Source organism: Quercus lobata, chromosome 10 (genome assembly GCF_001633185.2).
Source record: "Quercus lobata isolate SW786 chromosome 10, ValleyOak3.0 Primary Assembly, whole genome shotgun sequence".
In the NCBI taxonomy this organism is placed as follows: domain Eukaryota; kingdom Viridiplantae; phylum Streptophyta; class Magnoliopsida; order Fagales; family Fagaceae; genus Quercus; species Quercus lobata.
This window is the reverse complement of record NC_044913.1, coordinates 57388869-57403411: the sequence shown is the minus strand read 5'-3', so window position 1 is coordinate 57403411 and position 14543 is coordinate 57388869. Positions and strand designations below refer to the sequence as shown.

Sequence of the window (14543 nt, the reverse complement as noted above, 5' to 3'; positions counted from 1 at the left end):
TCAACTAAAGTATACAAGTTGAGTGTCATTTTTGAAACCTTAATGGAATTGGTGTAAATTATTCTCTCTTTTTTTTTCTTCTTTTCTTTGTAGAACAATTGAGCATTACAGGAATAAGCCTTGACTTGTAAGAATTTTGCAACCAGCTTAGGCATTTTGAACATTAGAATTAACTGCAAATCCCTACATAACCCTTTTATCAGTCTATATCTAGTTGCATACGATACATTAAGTCAGAAAACCCATTAAAGTTGCTGACTAATCATGTCAGTCGAAGAGTAGCCCTTTTATAAAGTATATCATGAATAAGAATGACAATGAAATAACACAAATCACCCTGAAAATGGTTCCTAGTACAAAGTAAAACATTCCTAAAAATGGCTAGAGGTACAAAGCAGAACCTTTTTGATAAACTTTCTTTATCTACAATACTATGAAAGCTAATAGCATCTCGAAACAAATTTCTTAATTTCAAGAAAAAGGATACTGTAAACACATGCCTTTAATCACAGCCCATATGTCGGCACAAAATCATAAGAACCAAAGATAGGCTCTAGCCTTCAAGGCTACTGTTCAGTCTTGCCCAGGGCAAACTCTAGTCGTGAGTAAAGTTTCAACAATGGTTACTGATACCAAAGATGGAAGTGGAGAGACATAGCAGGACATGGTCTGACTAGCTTATGTGTTGGTTTAACATTGAGTAGAATCTGTGCAGTGGATATTTTGTTAGCATTTTACAAAATCAAGTCAACTAGTTGGTCCAACTCGTTCATAAATCATAATAAATTCAGCAAAAAATAAAAAATAAAAAACCCTCATTCACAAGAATCAGAACTTACCCACTTGTCTGAGATTCAAAAAAGTTTTAAAAGGATAGCATGGCCATGCATATATGCAGCTACTCGAGTGGGCAAGTTTCCATGTGATTCTGCTGGGTCAAATCAAACAAGGATAAGCCTTCTACCAAACGAATGCACATCTCACTTTTATCCAAAAGGTTGAGGAAATTTTCAACGTACAGGTAGTTCAAACTATTTTATATCAATTTTTGCCACAGCTGACCTAATTGACAGAAATTTCAGGTCATATTTTCGAGTAATAATTTTTTTTTTCTAAACCAAAAAGTCAACTAACTGAGACATACAGCTATTACCTTATCAAATTGTAGGAAATTATCCTCTGAACTTTTGTGTGAACTCAGCACCCAAACAAGTTGGCCCCCTAATTAAGACAATAAAGCTGTAGAAAAAAAGACTGCCATAGAAAACACATGGAAATCCATTAATTGAAGATAGAATTATTAAATGCTCTGGTAAAGTCAAAAATATAGAACAATGATTTCTACAATCAATCAGTGTGTAAGATAGCGAACTTTGAATGTAAACTGCAGTGTGCAGTAAGGTATCAAAGTCACTGGAACAGAAATGGTAATATGGCTTACCAAAATCCATAACTTGATCTCAGCCAAAAAAAAAAAAAATGCAACATATTTGAATTTTGAGTTGCTCTTTTTTATAGGATACAGTATACCTATATGTATGTATGTACGTACGTATAATGATAATCAACATAAAAAGGTTAATCACATGTGTACCTCATAACTGTTGAAGTCACTGCAATAGTGGAGACCATAATAACAAAGGTTTTAAAAGAGGAAGAATTGTCAAGAACCCTGCATATTCAGGAAATAAAAGTTTTTGCTGATTATATATATTGGAAATGGAAGAAACTACAGTGTAAGTACAGGAAAAATCAAGGCTTACTTGTTGCATTGTCAGTAGTGATGCCAAGTATTGTATGCTCATCAACACTTGCATATATATATATATATATATATGGTTCTAATTGACCTACAACCAGAAATTCTTTAGAAAAAATAAAAAGAAAAAAACTAAAGAACAATTAGCATAGTTTGAGAATCAATGCAATCCTGAAGCAATCCAATCAAGAGAAACATGACTTACCCAAAATTAAAATTTGATCTCAGGAAAAACTTTTTTTTTTTTTGATAAGTATCTCAGGAAAAACTGCAATAACCCTCTCATTCAATTTGAAATAAATCTCAATTTGTCCTTACTCACAGAGTAAAGTAAATCAGACTTTAAGTTCATCTACAAGTCTAATTAGGATAGAATAAGTAATTTATCTCACAAATTATTTCTCAACTCTGATTAGGATAGAATGAAAAAGATGAAACTTTTCCAAAAAAAAAACATGGAACAGATCAAACTAATGATTAGATGCATCATCTTAAAGAATCCAATCTAACACATGCAAGGTCCTTAAAAGTTCCTATTGCTGTCAATTTGCAACCAAAACTTAAACAACCAATGAATTTGAGGTTAAACAAAACATATGGTAAATAGCATACTAAACTGAAAGTAGAATAAAGGAAGAAATCAAATGGGTTTTTCTGGACTCTGACCAGTTTTTTTTTTACCTCTGAACAACTCTGGCTGCCTACTTCCGTCTCCCTTCCCAAGTGAACATAAAAAATATCCAGCCGACTGTATTATAAGGCTTCACATTGCCATATGTTAAAATTAATCCTCCAACACTCTAGCAAATCTTCCACTTAGCTTTCGATAGGAAGGGACAGTAGCTCTTGCATAGAAGAAAGGTAGTAGCATCCTTACACCTAAACTTCAGTTCTTGAAGAGATAAAGTTACCCCACCATCCTGGAAAGGCACCAACATCATCAACATTTAATTGCCCCCAAGTGAGGATGTAATTAGGAGTCAAAGTTGGAAAAAAGCTCAAGTAACCAAAGGAAAGTTAGGTTCCAAAATGGAGGCTTTGTAAAGTATCTTTAAAATTGGAAGAAATAAACTGTCTACTATTGCAATTTGATAAGACTTAGGCTATTAGGAAATTATAAATTTAATAATTTAATTATAATTCTAAAACTCCCCCTCATGTGTGGGATAAGATTCCCCCTTAATAAGTGGGGCCCAACACATGGGATTTTTAACGTTTTAAATGAGGTAGTGTAAAGTAGGGATCAAACTCAGGACTTCGTGCTCTGATACCAAGATTAATTACCGATTGAACCAAAAACTTAAGTTATTAGGAAATTGTGAATTTAATAATTTAGTTATAACTCTAGGATAATCATATCAACAATTGAAAACCACAGATATCAGAATATTAACATGAAAAGGATGAAATGACATCTAAAGTTACAAACTCACGCTAAAAATTTGCAAGACTTGAAATTTTTTTTTAAGTAGGGGTGGAGGAGGAAATGAAAATTGCTCCTATCCTTATTGCCCTGTCTTGGATTTGGTCAAGGAAAGCATATTATGGATTACAAAAGCCACTAAAACTCATCTGCAACAATGCCTCACATCTTGCACAAACTGAGCTATTTCCCAACTGTGTGCCTTCTAAGGGCCTGCAACTGAATATAAGACGGCTTCAGCATCCCCCTCTATAATGACTTTATCTAGCTCTTCTTGAAGAACAACCCAAACTGCATTTCTTAACATGGGATTTTTGTCGTCCAAGCCAATAGCATTCTGCCATTGTGGTCCCTAACAAACTAGAAAGACAAACTTGACCACTATTCTCTGCTGCATCGATTTTTTCTGTTGACTGGGGGAGTTTCCCATTTAACTTGCCTTCTCTCTCTCAATTCTAGCCACTTCACATTTGAAGCTCCTTGGAAGCTTGAGAAATTTTGATTAATTCTTAATGGCAACACCTTGCGACAACCCTTCTCAACCTGAAACTGAACTGCATTTCTGAGTCTCCAAATCACATCCACAATCACTGCTGCCACCAAAGTAAATAGCCCAGAATTCATTCCACTAATGACCAACTGATTTGGAGGATCAACCAAAAGTTTGACCAACTCCAAACCATGTCATTCTAGCAATAGGACACTTTGAAAAAAGAGGTTCAATTTCAACCCCGACCACAGAACACAGCTTTCAACATTTAAACCAAATCTTGCTGCGAGTGCCTGAGCTTAAAAAACTTGTGATGGTGGTTAAACCAATAGGCTGAGTTAACAGAAAAATTGCCAGATTTCTCCCCCAGCCACACCATCCTGTCAGATGCTGGACTTTTAGGGATTGGAATCTTCCTTGCAAGAAAAAGCAGGAAGTCAGTATATATTTTTTTTTGATAACTAAGAGTAACTTTATTTGAAAAAAAAAAAAAAAAAAAAAACTACTTCATGGAAAAAGGGCACAAAGTAGCCAAGTGAATTACAAAAAATACAATCAGTATGTATAGACTCGCAACCGACTTTCTATGATATTAAATAAAACATACTCCTTTTAATGTAGATAATAAAACTTTGCAACCGACTTTCTATGATATTAAATAAAACATACTCCTTTTAATGTAGATAATAAAACTTTGCAACTCCCATGTTTTGGGAGGCATCACTCCTAGGGGTAGCAGAATCAATTGGGGATCACACCTCATGAAGCAAAGGTAAGTGGTTCAAATCTTCCATTTCCCCTCCACGTAAGGCCAAAACTTGTCAAAAACAAAACAAAAAAAATATGTGGTCAGGCATTCTATGTTGGCACAGGCATCAGCTTTGCACCCTCCTAATTACTGTATTTAGCGCAAGACAAAACCCAAACATATTTCAACAAGAACAGGAAAAAAAATTTAAAAAAAAACTCTGAGGAAACAGCACGTAGGGTTGACAAGATAATTGGCATGACCAATATCTGTAATAAAACTTACCAAATGTAATAAACTTCTATCAAACTACATATAATAAAATAATTGTTCCTCCAACAGAATACAATAGATATGTTGTCACTAGTCTTTGCACATCAAGGAAAAATATTTAATTAAAATAATAAATGCAAAAGGAATCACTTAAAAAAATGATGAGGGGAAACTAAACAGAGCAAGGAAGAAATTAGGCAATTATTTTTATATAAATTAGAGTATCAAAGAAGAGAAAAGTATAAAGTTTAAGAAAAGTTACCAATCATATGTAAGTACATCTTTGGACCACTCTATGATGATGCCCTTAGCACATCTTTCCTTTAACATGGGCCAATTATGAATGGACAGGCATTGCAATTTCATCAGTTGAGGCATGGCAACCATTTTCAGCAAATAAACATGGTTCTTGCGTCCAATAAGTACCAAATACCGAAGAGATAAAATTGCCAACCCACTGCAGCAAATTTCGCATTCCATAATATCAATAAAATCAGAGTAGATGAAATAAATAAATCATGAAGGATAAATTTTATTAAAAAAGAGAAATCAGAAGAAAAGAAGATGAGATTTGATGCAACTCACAAATTTTAATGAACTCCAATCAGATAGTAATGAAAATAACATTGCCCATACACTCTATGCAATTCTTAACCATTTTGGCAGAAAACAATAAGAAATATCCAGCTTTTGCTGTAAAGTGAGCATCACATGGCAACAACTTCCAACAAATTCTTGACCGCTAAAAAACCTTCCACTTAGCTAACACCAAAGAGCATCTCCTTAGGACGGGATTGGACCTCTTCCTTTGCTTCTGGATGGTAGCATTCTTGTATCGCAAAATTCAGCTTTTATGGAGAGAAAAAGTTGGCCCAACACTCTGCCAAAGCCCAAAGATCCTCAAGCATGATGCCTACATCTAAGAATGTGCCTAGGCGTCAAAGTTTGGCTGATAAAAAACTAGGGCTTAGCTGTTAGCTCACCAAAAGAAGAGACCCCCAAAATGTGGCTTTGTATCAACTATCCTCAACAATGGGGAAGAATCCTGCGCAAACCAAAAGCTACCATTGACTCTTTTTTTTTCTTTTTCTTTTTTTTGAGAAACAAGCTACCATTGACTCTTATAACAAAAGAAATGCTACATCAACCAATGATTAAAATTTTTGAAATACCATCCAAAGATGCAATGACATAAATAATATAAACTACCAATATCAGAAATTGAACATGATAAAGATGCAAAAACCAGACTTACAAACTCACCTTTTATATTTTACAAACTATAGAATTGATTAAAATGACAGAAAAAAAAAGGGGTTCCTACAATTGCTGCCCTAATTAGTCCTAGGTACAAATATCTTATTTTGTTATCCCTGCTACTATTGTTGATTTATAAATAACACAATGACATTTATTCACTAGCAAGGTCACCCATTTTCTTTACTGATGTTTTTCTTACAAAAATTTGTTTCCTGGGGGAGATGTTCCGAATCTTGATTTTGAAGATTCCATATAATTTATGCTGTTTGGGAAGCTCTCAAGTGTGATGAAGGAGTTCATGATGATCATCATATAATGCCAAGACTGTTACTACAACTCTAAAACTAGACTAACAGAAAACTATGCAACTATCAGATCAACCATTAAATGAATGTGGAAAAAAACTTTGAATGTTCATTGAAGCACAGTTCTATGTTCAACATGAACAAGTGTATTTTTTTTTTTTTTTCACCGTGCATAAGTATACGTACTTTTATCTAATTATTGAATTTAACTATTAGAAAAAATAATAATAAATCTAGCATTTGTTATGTTGAAAAAGGGGGGACAAGCCTTGAGCAAAAGGAGCAATTGAAATACCTGAACTTGTTTGCAAATGAATGCATTTCAGTTCTTCCCCTAGTTGGACAGCAGTCATCAAATAACCCTACAATTACATCATCCACAAAATTTGTGAATTACACGAGGAAGGTGAGTATATATTGGGCATCCATGTTATGCTACAAAGTCAGATAACAATAGAACTAAAACTCTAAAACTAGACTATTTGAATATCATGCAATTCTTAGGTCAGCCTTAAAAAATTTATAAAAAAAAAAAAATTTAAAAAGGAGGAAAAGTTAGAAATCAAATTTCAGTCATGCACAATTATTGTTTTTTTTTTTTAAACAAATAAATTCCCTTATATTGTGTTATGATGAAAGAGAAGAAAGACATTGGGAAAGAGAGAAATTGAAATGCCTGAGGTAGTGTGGACATGAAATGCATTTCAATTCTTCACCCAGTTGGATAACAAAAGTCAAATAAACCTACAGGCACATCTTATGAATTACACGAGGAATGCGAGTATATACTAGGGAAAGAAACACAAGGCATTTGGTATTTTGTTCTTAGAGGGAGACAGGAAATCTAAAAGAGAAGAGGAAGAGTAGAAGATCAGGTTCAGATGGACTTACCACATCGTTTTTGTGTTATTTGGAATTCTGGGTCATTTTTGTTTGGCAGGAGACATCAAAATATCTGCAGCTTCCCTTTGCACTTCTTTCCTTTAATCAATATATGTGGACATTTGAAATATGGGAAATTTTGAACCACTCTTCTCCAGTCTCCTTTGCACATCTTTCTTTTAATTTAGGACAATTAATAATTTCTAATTTGATGAGGCGTTCTAATCTGGGCAGATTCATCAGGTTGTTGCATGTATTCAAATAAAGCTCTTCAAGAGTAGAAAGGCTGCCCAACCAGTCAGGCAAAGCTACTATTCCATGGAATTCGAGTATCCACAAACTTGTAAGGGCAGTGAAAATTTTAATTTCATCCGGGAGAGAGTTGAGTTTAGTCCACCCATATAAATATAGCTGTTTAAGCGAACAATCCAACTGTGGGATCATGGAACTGAGACTTGGGAAAGTTTCGAGCTCCTCACAAAACCCACCAATCGCCAAAGTCTCCAACTCATAGAGGCTATCTAACCCCTCTGGCAAACACGTCAACTTTTGGCAATTGAAAATTTCTAAAGAGGAAAGAGAATCTAGTCCCCTTAAATTTGGAATGGATATCAGATTAGGACAATTCTCTATTTCTAAAGAGGAAAGAGAATTTAGTCCCAGCAGATTTGGAATAGATATTAGCTTAGGACAATTCTCTATTTCTAATCGGACAAGAGAATATAATTCTTGTAGATTCGGAATTGACATCAGATTAGGGCACTCTTTTATCATCAATATTGAAAGAGACGCACATAATTGTAGCTCAATTGATAGAACTTCATCACCACATGATATCTCCAAGCAACGAAGAAAGGACGCAATGCCTTGGATACTTGGGAGAGACCTTAGATTAGGACAACTCTCTACTATGAATTCCTCAAGACCAAGGATGGTTCGCAATGCATCTTGATAGATGGTCTCTAACTCATGACACCTCCGTATCTGTAGAGACTTTAGACCTTTATTGTTTTCGAGAAGTTGCTCTGGCAGACAAGCAAGTTCTGACACATTTTTAATGTAGAGGGATTTGAGTGTGGTGAGCTTGCTGCTAATATTTTCGAATGCCATGCTCCTGATTTTAGAGATCCATAACTTTTGAAGAAATGGAAAATCACATGGAGCACTTTTCAATTGGTGACATTCTTCAATGGTCAGCTCCTCAAGACAAGGAAACACCCCAACTGCGGTTGCTAGCTCCGATGCATCTTTCCATTCAACTAGGTTGTACATCTGCTTCAATTCTAGTCTTCTCAACATAGGGAAAAATGGATATCTGGTACTCTCAAAATCAAAGCTATAAAACCTCGTTCCTATACACTTTACATTACACATTCCTATAATCTGAAGAACCCTAAGATGGGGTAGACGTCCGAGAGTGGGAACTTCTTTACATGAACTGCAATATCTTAAATTAATATCAATCAAATTTTCAAAAAGACGCAAATCAACTGCAGCATCACGAGTTGTCAACAACCAAGATGGGAATGTCTTCCCTTGGAAGCCTTCAATTGTTAATCTTTTTAAATGTTTGTGAGGTTGGAGGCCTTCCAACACCTCTTCATCGTTATTGTTGTTGTATTCTCTGTCCCGACTCCAGAAAAATCTCAACTTGTGTATTTTTTCCTTTCCTTCTAAATTTGAACTCTGAGCTTCTTTTTTATCTTTCACATGCTGCAGATTGTAGATGTCTAATTCTCCTCTAAGTTGGTCTAGGTTTCCTAATTCTTTGATTTGAAGACCTACGTCTTGACCCACAGTGAAAAATGATAATGTTTGCAAACAAATCAACTTCCCCACATCTTTAGGTGTCTGCTTTATGTAATTACGATCAACACAAATATGTCTCAAGTTAATCAAATTTCTTATATCTTCTGGAAGCTCTCTGAGTTGAGGGCAATATTCAATTCTCAAAGTTTGCAATCTGTAGAGCTTGGTGATGGACTTCGGTAATACTTTGATGGAGGTACATGAGATGTTCAAAAGCCTCAAATGTATTAATTGGACAATTGAACTCGACAATTCTCGAATGGATTCCCCATATAGTTTTAGAACACGTAAGCATGTAAAATCTGAAAATGTGTCCCCAAGCGTAGCATTTTCTAAAACCAGTGTATGCAATTTCCTAACTTTGTCTTTTGAAAATGGTCTAGTTTCTCTGGTAGATTGGATGACTAAACGTCGTTCGTTTTTTATATCATCCACAAAATATCCATTCCATATTAGGGTGTCAAATTTTGAAACAAAGAGCACAAAATCATGTACCAAATCATGCATCTTACAACTCTTAACATTATCACAATCATCCTTTTCCACATCCTGGAATAAGGAATTTGTTAACAAGATATCAAAATACATGCTACCAATATCCTCCATCACCAAACTGCTTCCTTGAGATGGTTGAAGAAACCCTTCTGCCATCCAAAGCTGAATTAATTCTTCCTTGTTAATCTTAAAATCATAAGGAAAAATTGAACAATATGCAAAGCATTGTTTAAGAGATGGTGACGGAAGGTGACTGAAGCTCAATTTTAATGTTGATAGTATTTCACTGCCACCATGTAGGGAATTCCAAATTTCATTGTGTTGAATTGCTAACCATACACTTTTCTCTTTTCTATGACACATCATCCCTCCTAAGACATTTGCAGCTAATGGGATTCCTCTACATTTTTTGGCAATATCCCTTCCAATAGCCTCCAAATCTGGAGTTAGCGGAACTCTTTCATTTAGAGATACTTTTTTCTTTATTATGAACCAACATTCATCATCTGAAAGATTTCCTAAGTGACATAGTGGAAGTGTCCGTGTGATTTGTGCCACCTTTTCACTACGAGTTGTTAAAATAATGCTGCTTCCAGCATTCGGATTAATTTCTAACAGACAACTCCTTAAAGTATCCCACTTCACAGGATCTTCATTCCATACATCATCGAGTATTAGAAGATATCTTTTTCCTTGCAACTTTTTTTTAAGGCACTCTAATATTGTATTCTTATTTTCTAATGTACTTGAGTGATGGGTAAGGGATTCTAGAACCTCTCTCAAAATCCTGGTATCATTGAAATCATCAGAGACACATACCCATATCGTCATATCAAAATGTCTCTCTACTAGCTCGTGATTGTACACGAGTTTTGCTAAAGTTGTCTTTCCCAAACCTGCCATTCCTACAATAGGAATGACCGAGAGTTGTTCATTGGTTGCTCTAAGCAGCAAGTCTACTATTTCTGAGACATGATTTCCCCTTCCTACAATTTCTGAATCATCAACAGAGGAGTCTGTCTCTCGGTTTGGGATAATCTCAGGATTTGCAAATTCATTTACATCAACATTAATATCTTTCAGCAATTTGTGGATATTCTTAACTTTGTTGTCCATCCTGATGAAGAATACAATGGGATTTGAAAATGTAAAGAAGAAGAATACCTTTCTCTTCATTTGGTTTCGAATCTCCACCTTTCGCCGGAGAATCTCGTAAGCTAGCTCATCCAGCACGTTGTCCGCATCATAAGCAATATTTGCAATCCTCTGAAACCAATCCCTCATCGACTCTTCTCTCACTTGCCTCCTCTTCGCATCAGCCAGCAAACCTTGAATCGTGGTGAATGAGTCACGAAGCTGTGTGAGCTCCTCCTTGAAACCCCAAGCAAAGTTGATGTGCTCAGTAGCAACTAAAATCACCTTATCCAGCATTGTCTCAGCAACAGCACTAGCGAGAATACCATCAGTCATATTTCCTTCGGTGCTCTGATCAGTCATCTTTTCTTCTGTCGCAAATCCTCTTCACCAAAACTCCCAAAAAAATAAAATTAAAAATCGAGTCATTATTTAGTTTTGAAAATAGGTATTTATGAAAATTAATTTACAATTTTCTTCTCATTTTAGTTGCAATTTGTTGCTATACGGCTTAAATAGTTGTATAAGACTAATTAATCTTGTATAGTCCACCCCTAAATTGGATAAATACTTTTATCAATTTTCATGTTGTTGATCAAATAATTTTTAATATTTCTCATCAATTTGGGATGAGCTAAATTTTCAACTTATCTCCACTTTTGAATGTAATGTAAGTTAACCCTACTCAACATCTTTTGATTGGATATGAATTTTGATTAATTCACCGTTATATTATATTCTCTTCTTATATTTGTAAAAATTTTAGAAAATAAAAAATCAAAATTTATGTCATTAATTAAATGTTTAAATTTTAATTTTTTTAATATAAAATTATGTATAAAAAATAAGTTTATAAATCAAATATTAATTAAAATTTAATTGCCACGAAATTTTATATATATATTAAGAACATAAAAAAACAAACAATCTAACCTTTAGATTTTCAAAATATAGAATCAAGTTAATTCTTTAAATCGAAGTTGTAGGATTAGGCTACAACTAAGTTTGTTCTCAAACTTTGTCCATTATTAATTATATTAAGATGATCAAGTGAGCATTTGGACTTTCATTACCACAACAATTGTAGGGGAATTAGCAAAAAATGATCTGTTGGAAAGATGATTTAGTTCTTAGATTACAGCTTTGAGAACAACAATTTTGTTCCTATACCAAAAAAAAAAAAAAAAAAATTTCTGTACAAGGTGGAAGTATTAGGTTTAGGTTTGAGTTATAAAGCATAAAAATTGATAGTAATAGTCAAAATAATATTGATGAAAACATAAATAAAAAGAAGAATATACAATTTCCAGAACAGAGTCTTACTTGAGAATGTGAAAACTTGAATTTCGTCTTTGAGAACTAATGCACTTGATGATCTTTGGTAATACGAAATTACAATTTTGGAATTTGAGATTACAACGACATGGAAAATAGTACAAGTGAAAGAGGTTGGGAATTGCCAATAGAAGGAGATCTGGGAGGCTTTGGTGTTTTGTCTGTTTCAGTTAAAAGTCGAGCTTTTCATGGGTGAGAAGGTAGACATTTAAGAGGAGAGCGTTCACGTAAGTTTTTTTTTTTTTTTTTAATATAACAACTTATTTTTTATTTTACATATTCTTAAATAAATTATCTATTTTATATTATATTTTTTAAAATATTAATTTTTAAAATAATTTTTTAATTATTTATTTTTCTTCATACATACCAACCATTATCTATTTTCTTCTTTTATTTTCGATATACGTAATAAAAAATAAAATGCAAGATAAATAATATTAATGTATTTTTATATAATTTTATATAACTTGACCGGATGAATTTTAAACTTAATTAACTAAAATATAATACTTTTTTATTATTCAAGGCATTCAAAATGCAAGTGCTCTTTATTAGTTCAAAATTGGACTTGAACAGTTGAACGTGAACCCATCATCTCACTGAAACTCATAAAATAAAAATAAAAAATCTAGTAAGTAATGGAATTTCTAATACGTGGAAAATGGGTCAAACCCAAAACCGAATCCGACGCAAACAAGTTAGGTACAGGTTTGATCAATTGAACTGAGGGGTCAAGATACAATTTTTCCCTATACTCATTAAAAGTTTGTTGGCAATTTTTGTATGTACTTTAGATCATTTTCTCAATTTTTTACTAATAACCTTTTAGTTTAATTGGTAGGTACATTCTACTATTCTAGCATTTCCAACAAAAGAATTTAGATCCAAATCCCCTTCCATAATTGTATATATCAAACTACTCCTGTTAAAATTTATTCTCATTTTTTATGGTAACTTATTGAAATTAATTGATCTAAATATTTTTAAGCTGTATTATCTTGGGTTATTATCTATAAATTGAGATATGGTTTTGTGCATGGTAGTTAGTTTTTATTGATGTTCAATGCTTGTGTGCATATTATATTGTAGGAATCGTATTAAATTACTGTATTGAATCTATTGATATGTAATGTCTAGTATTTCATGTTTTTTCAATTGTCATGTTACTAATTAGTTGATTAAAGTATTTTTAATATTTAGGTAAAAAACAGAGGGTTCATATAGGTTAATATAGGTTCATCACTTCATCCCAAAAAAAAAGGTTAATATGGCATATAGGTTAATCCAAATTTTTATTTTTATTTTTCATAGATCTAAAAATAAAATAAAAAAGCGACTTTTTTAAATTTAGATTTAGATACTTTTATCCGAACCCATCTGAATCTGTCGATCCAATCATGTCTTTATTTCTTTTTTGGTTAAACAAAGCTCATAATAATATTAATTAGAAACAATCATTATCAATCTATTTACAAAAAGCTCAACTTTATACTAGGCGGGTCATTCAAAATATGCAGAGCAGGTCCTTTCTTCCAATGTTCACATTCACGCTTCAATAATTTTAACCTCAATTATTACAAATATTGACCACATTTGTGTTTAGGTCAATCAATGCTTTTTACGCTTCTTTTTAGATACTTCATAGTTCGCATGCAATTCTCCTCCACCAATTTCACTGATACAGTACAATGCCCATCCAGCACTTTCTACACTATCTCTTGCCAGCTTCCAAGAAATTGCTCCTTTGGCAGACGTACTCCTCCTGGATACAAATATTTTAGATCATCTAATTTTTTATGTAATTTGTTTAAATTATTTGATCTAAATAGTTGCAAGTTGTATTATTTTGTGATATATCATCTATTTTAGTTGAGATATCTTCTTGTGCATGGTTGTTAGTTTTGTATTGTTTTGTAGTTGGGATGATCATGTATTGTTGGATACAAGAATTGTATTGACTGTATTAGTATGTACAGTCTAATCCATAAGCTTGTAATTACTTTATTTTTCTTTATTTTGCTTTGCCCAAAGCAAAATAATGTAATTATATGCTTATGAATTAGACAGTTCATACTAATACAGTATATATTTTTGGGTGGGGATCATTATGTTTGCCTTCCTTCTCTTTAATTGTTTCGTTTGATTGTTCCATCTATATCCTTTTATTATTATCAGATTTTATCTATAGGGTTCATGAGACTAAAACTAAAACCAAAATTTTTAGTGTGACCAATTTGATTGTAAATATTGTAAATACACATTTAGTCAGATATATTTAATTATATTGCATAAGTGATTGCAGAAGAAATCATTAATTGAATTAATACCAAATTTGTAAGAAAAATACTTTTATATTTAAAACCTTTATAAGTTGTTGACTATTCATGTATCATATAATACAAGATATTATATGTGATATATACAAATATTAAAAATCTAAGTCAAAATACTATTCTAACCATGCAGAAAATAATGCATCACAAAACTAGGCTCAATTGGTGAGGCAAATAGGCAACCTTGTAAGAGCACTTGTAGTAGTGGAGCCAAAAAGCTATATAGCTATTTTAGCTCCACCAAAACACAAAAATAACCATACAGTAGTGGAGCTAAAGCTATTTTTTTTAGCT

At 33.1% G+C, this 14543-nt stretch overlaps 1 protein-coding gene across 5 annotated transcripts; it reads right to left on the bottom strand.

Moving 5' to 3' along the window:
• Positions 1 to 247: 247 nt before the first annotated feature.
• On the bottom strand, positions 248 to 12051 carry LOC115962928 (putative disease resistance protein RGA3). 5 transcript variants are annotated; one of them, XM_031081813.1, is made up of 12 exons: positions 11902 to 12051; positions 7150 to 10963; positions 6554 to 6620; positions 5279 to 5738; positions 4956 to 5150; positions 4342 to 4489; positions 2441 to 4084; positions 1764 to 1850; positions 1595 to 1672; positions 1154 to 1254; positions 840 to 1062; positions 248 to 707 (listed from the first exon to the last, which is right to left on the bottom strand). In XM_031081813.1, the coding sequence occupies exon 2, from the start codon at positions 10939 to 10941 to the stop codon at positions 7246 to 7248; it is 3696 nt and encodes a 1231-aa protein (XP_030937673.1). In that variant the 5' UTR covers positions 10942 to 10963; positions 11902 to 12051; the 3' UTR covers positions 248 to 707; positions 840 to 1062; positions 1154 to 1254; positions 1595 to 1672; positions 1764 to 1850; positions 2441 to 4084; positions 4342 to 4489; positions 4956 to 5150; positions 5279 to 5738; positions 6554 to 6620; positions 7150 to 7245. The 5 variants fall into 5 exon arrangements, with proteins under 5 accessions (XP_030937673.1, XP_030937675.1, XP_030937672.1 ...); XM_031081815.1 differs by lacking the exon at positions 4342 to 4489; XM_031081812.1 differs by lacking the exons at positions 248 to 707; positions 840 to 1062; positions 1154 to 1254; ... (2 more) ...; positions 2441 to 4084; positions 4342 to 4489 and having other exon boundaries at positions 4634 to 5150; positions 7150 to 10974.
• Positions 12052 to 14543: the final 2492 nt, after the last annotated feature.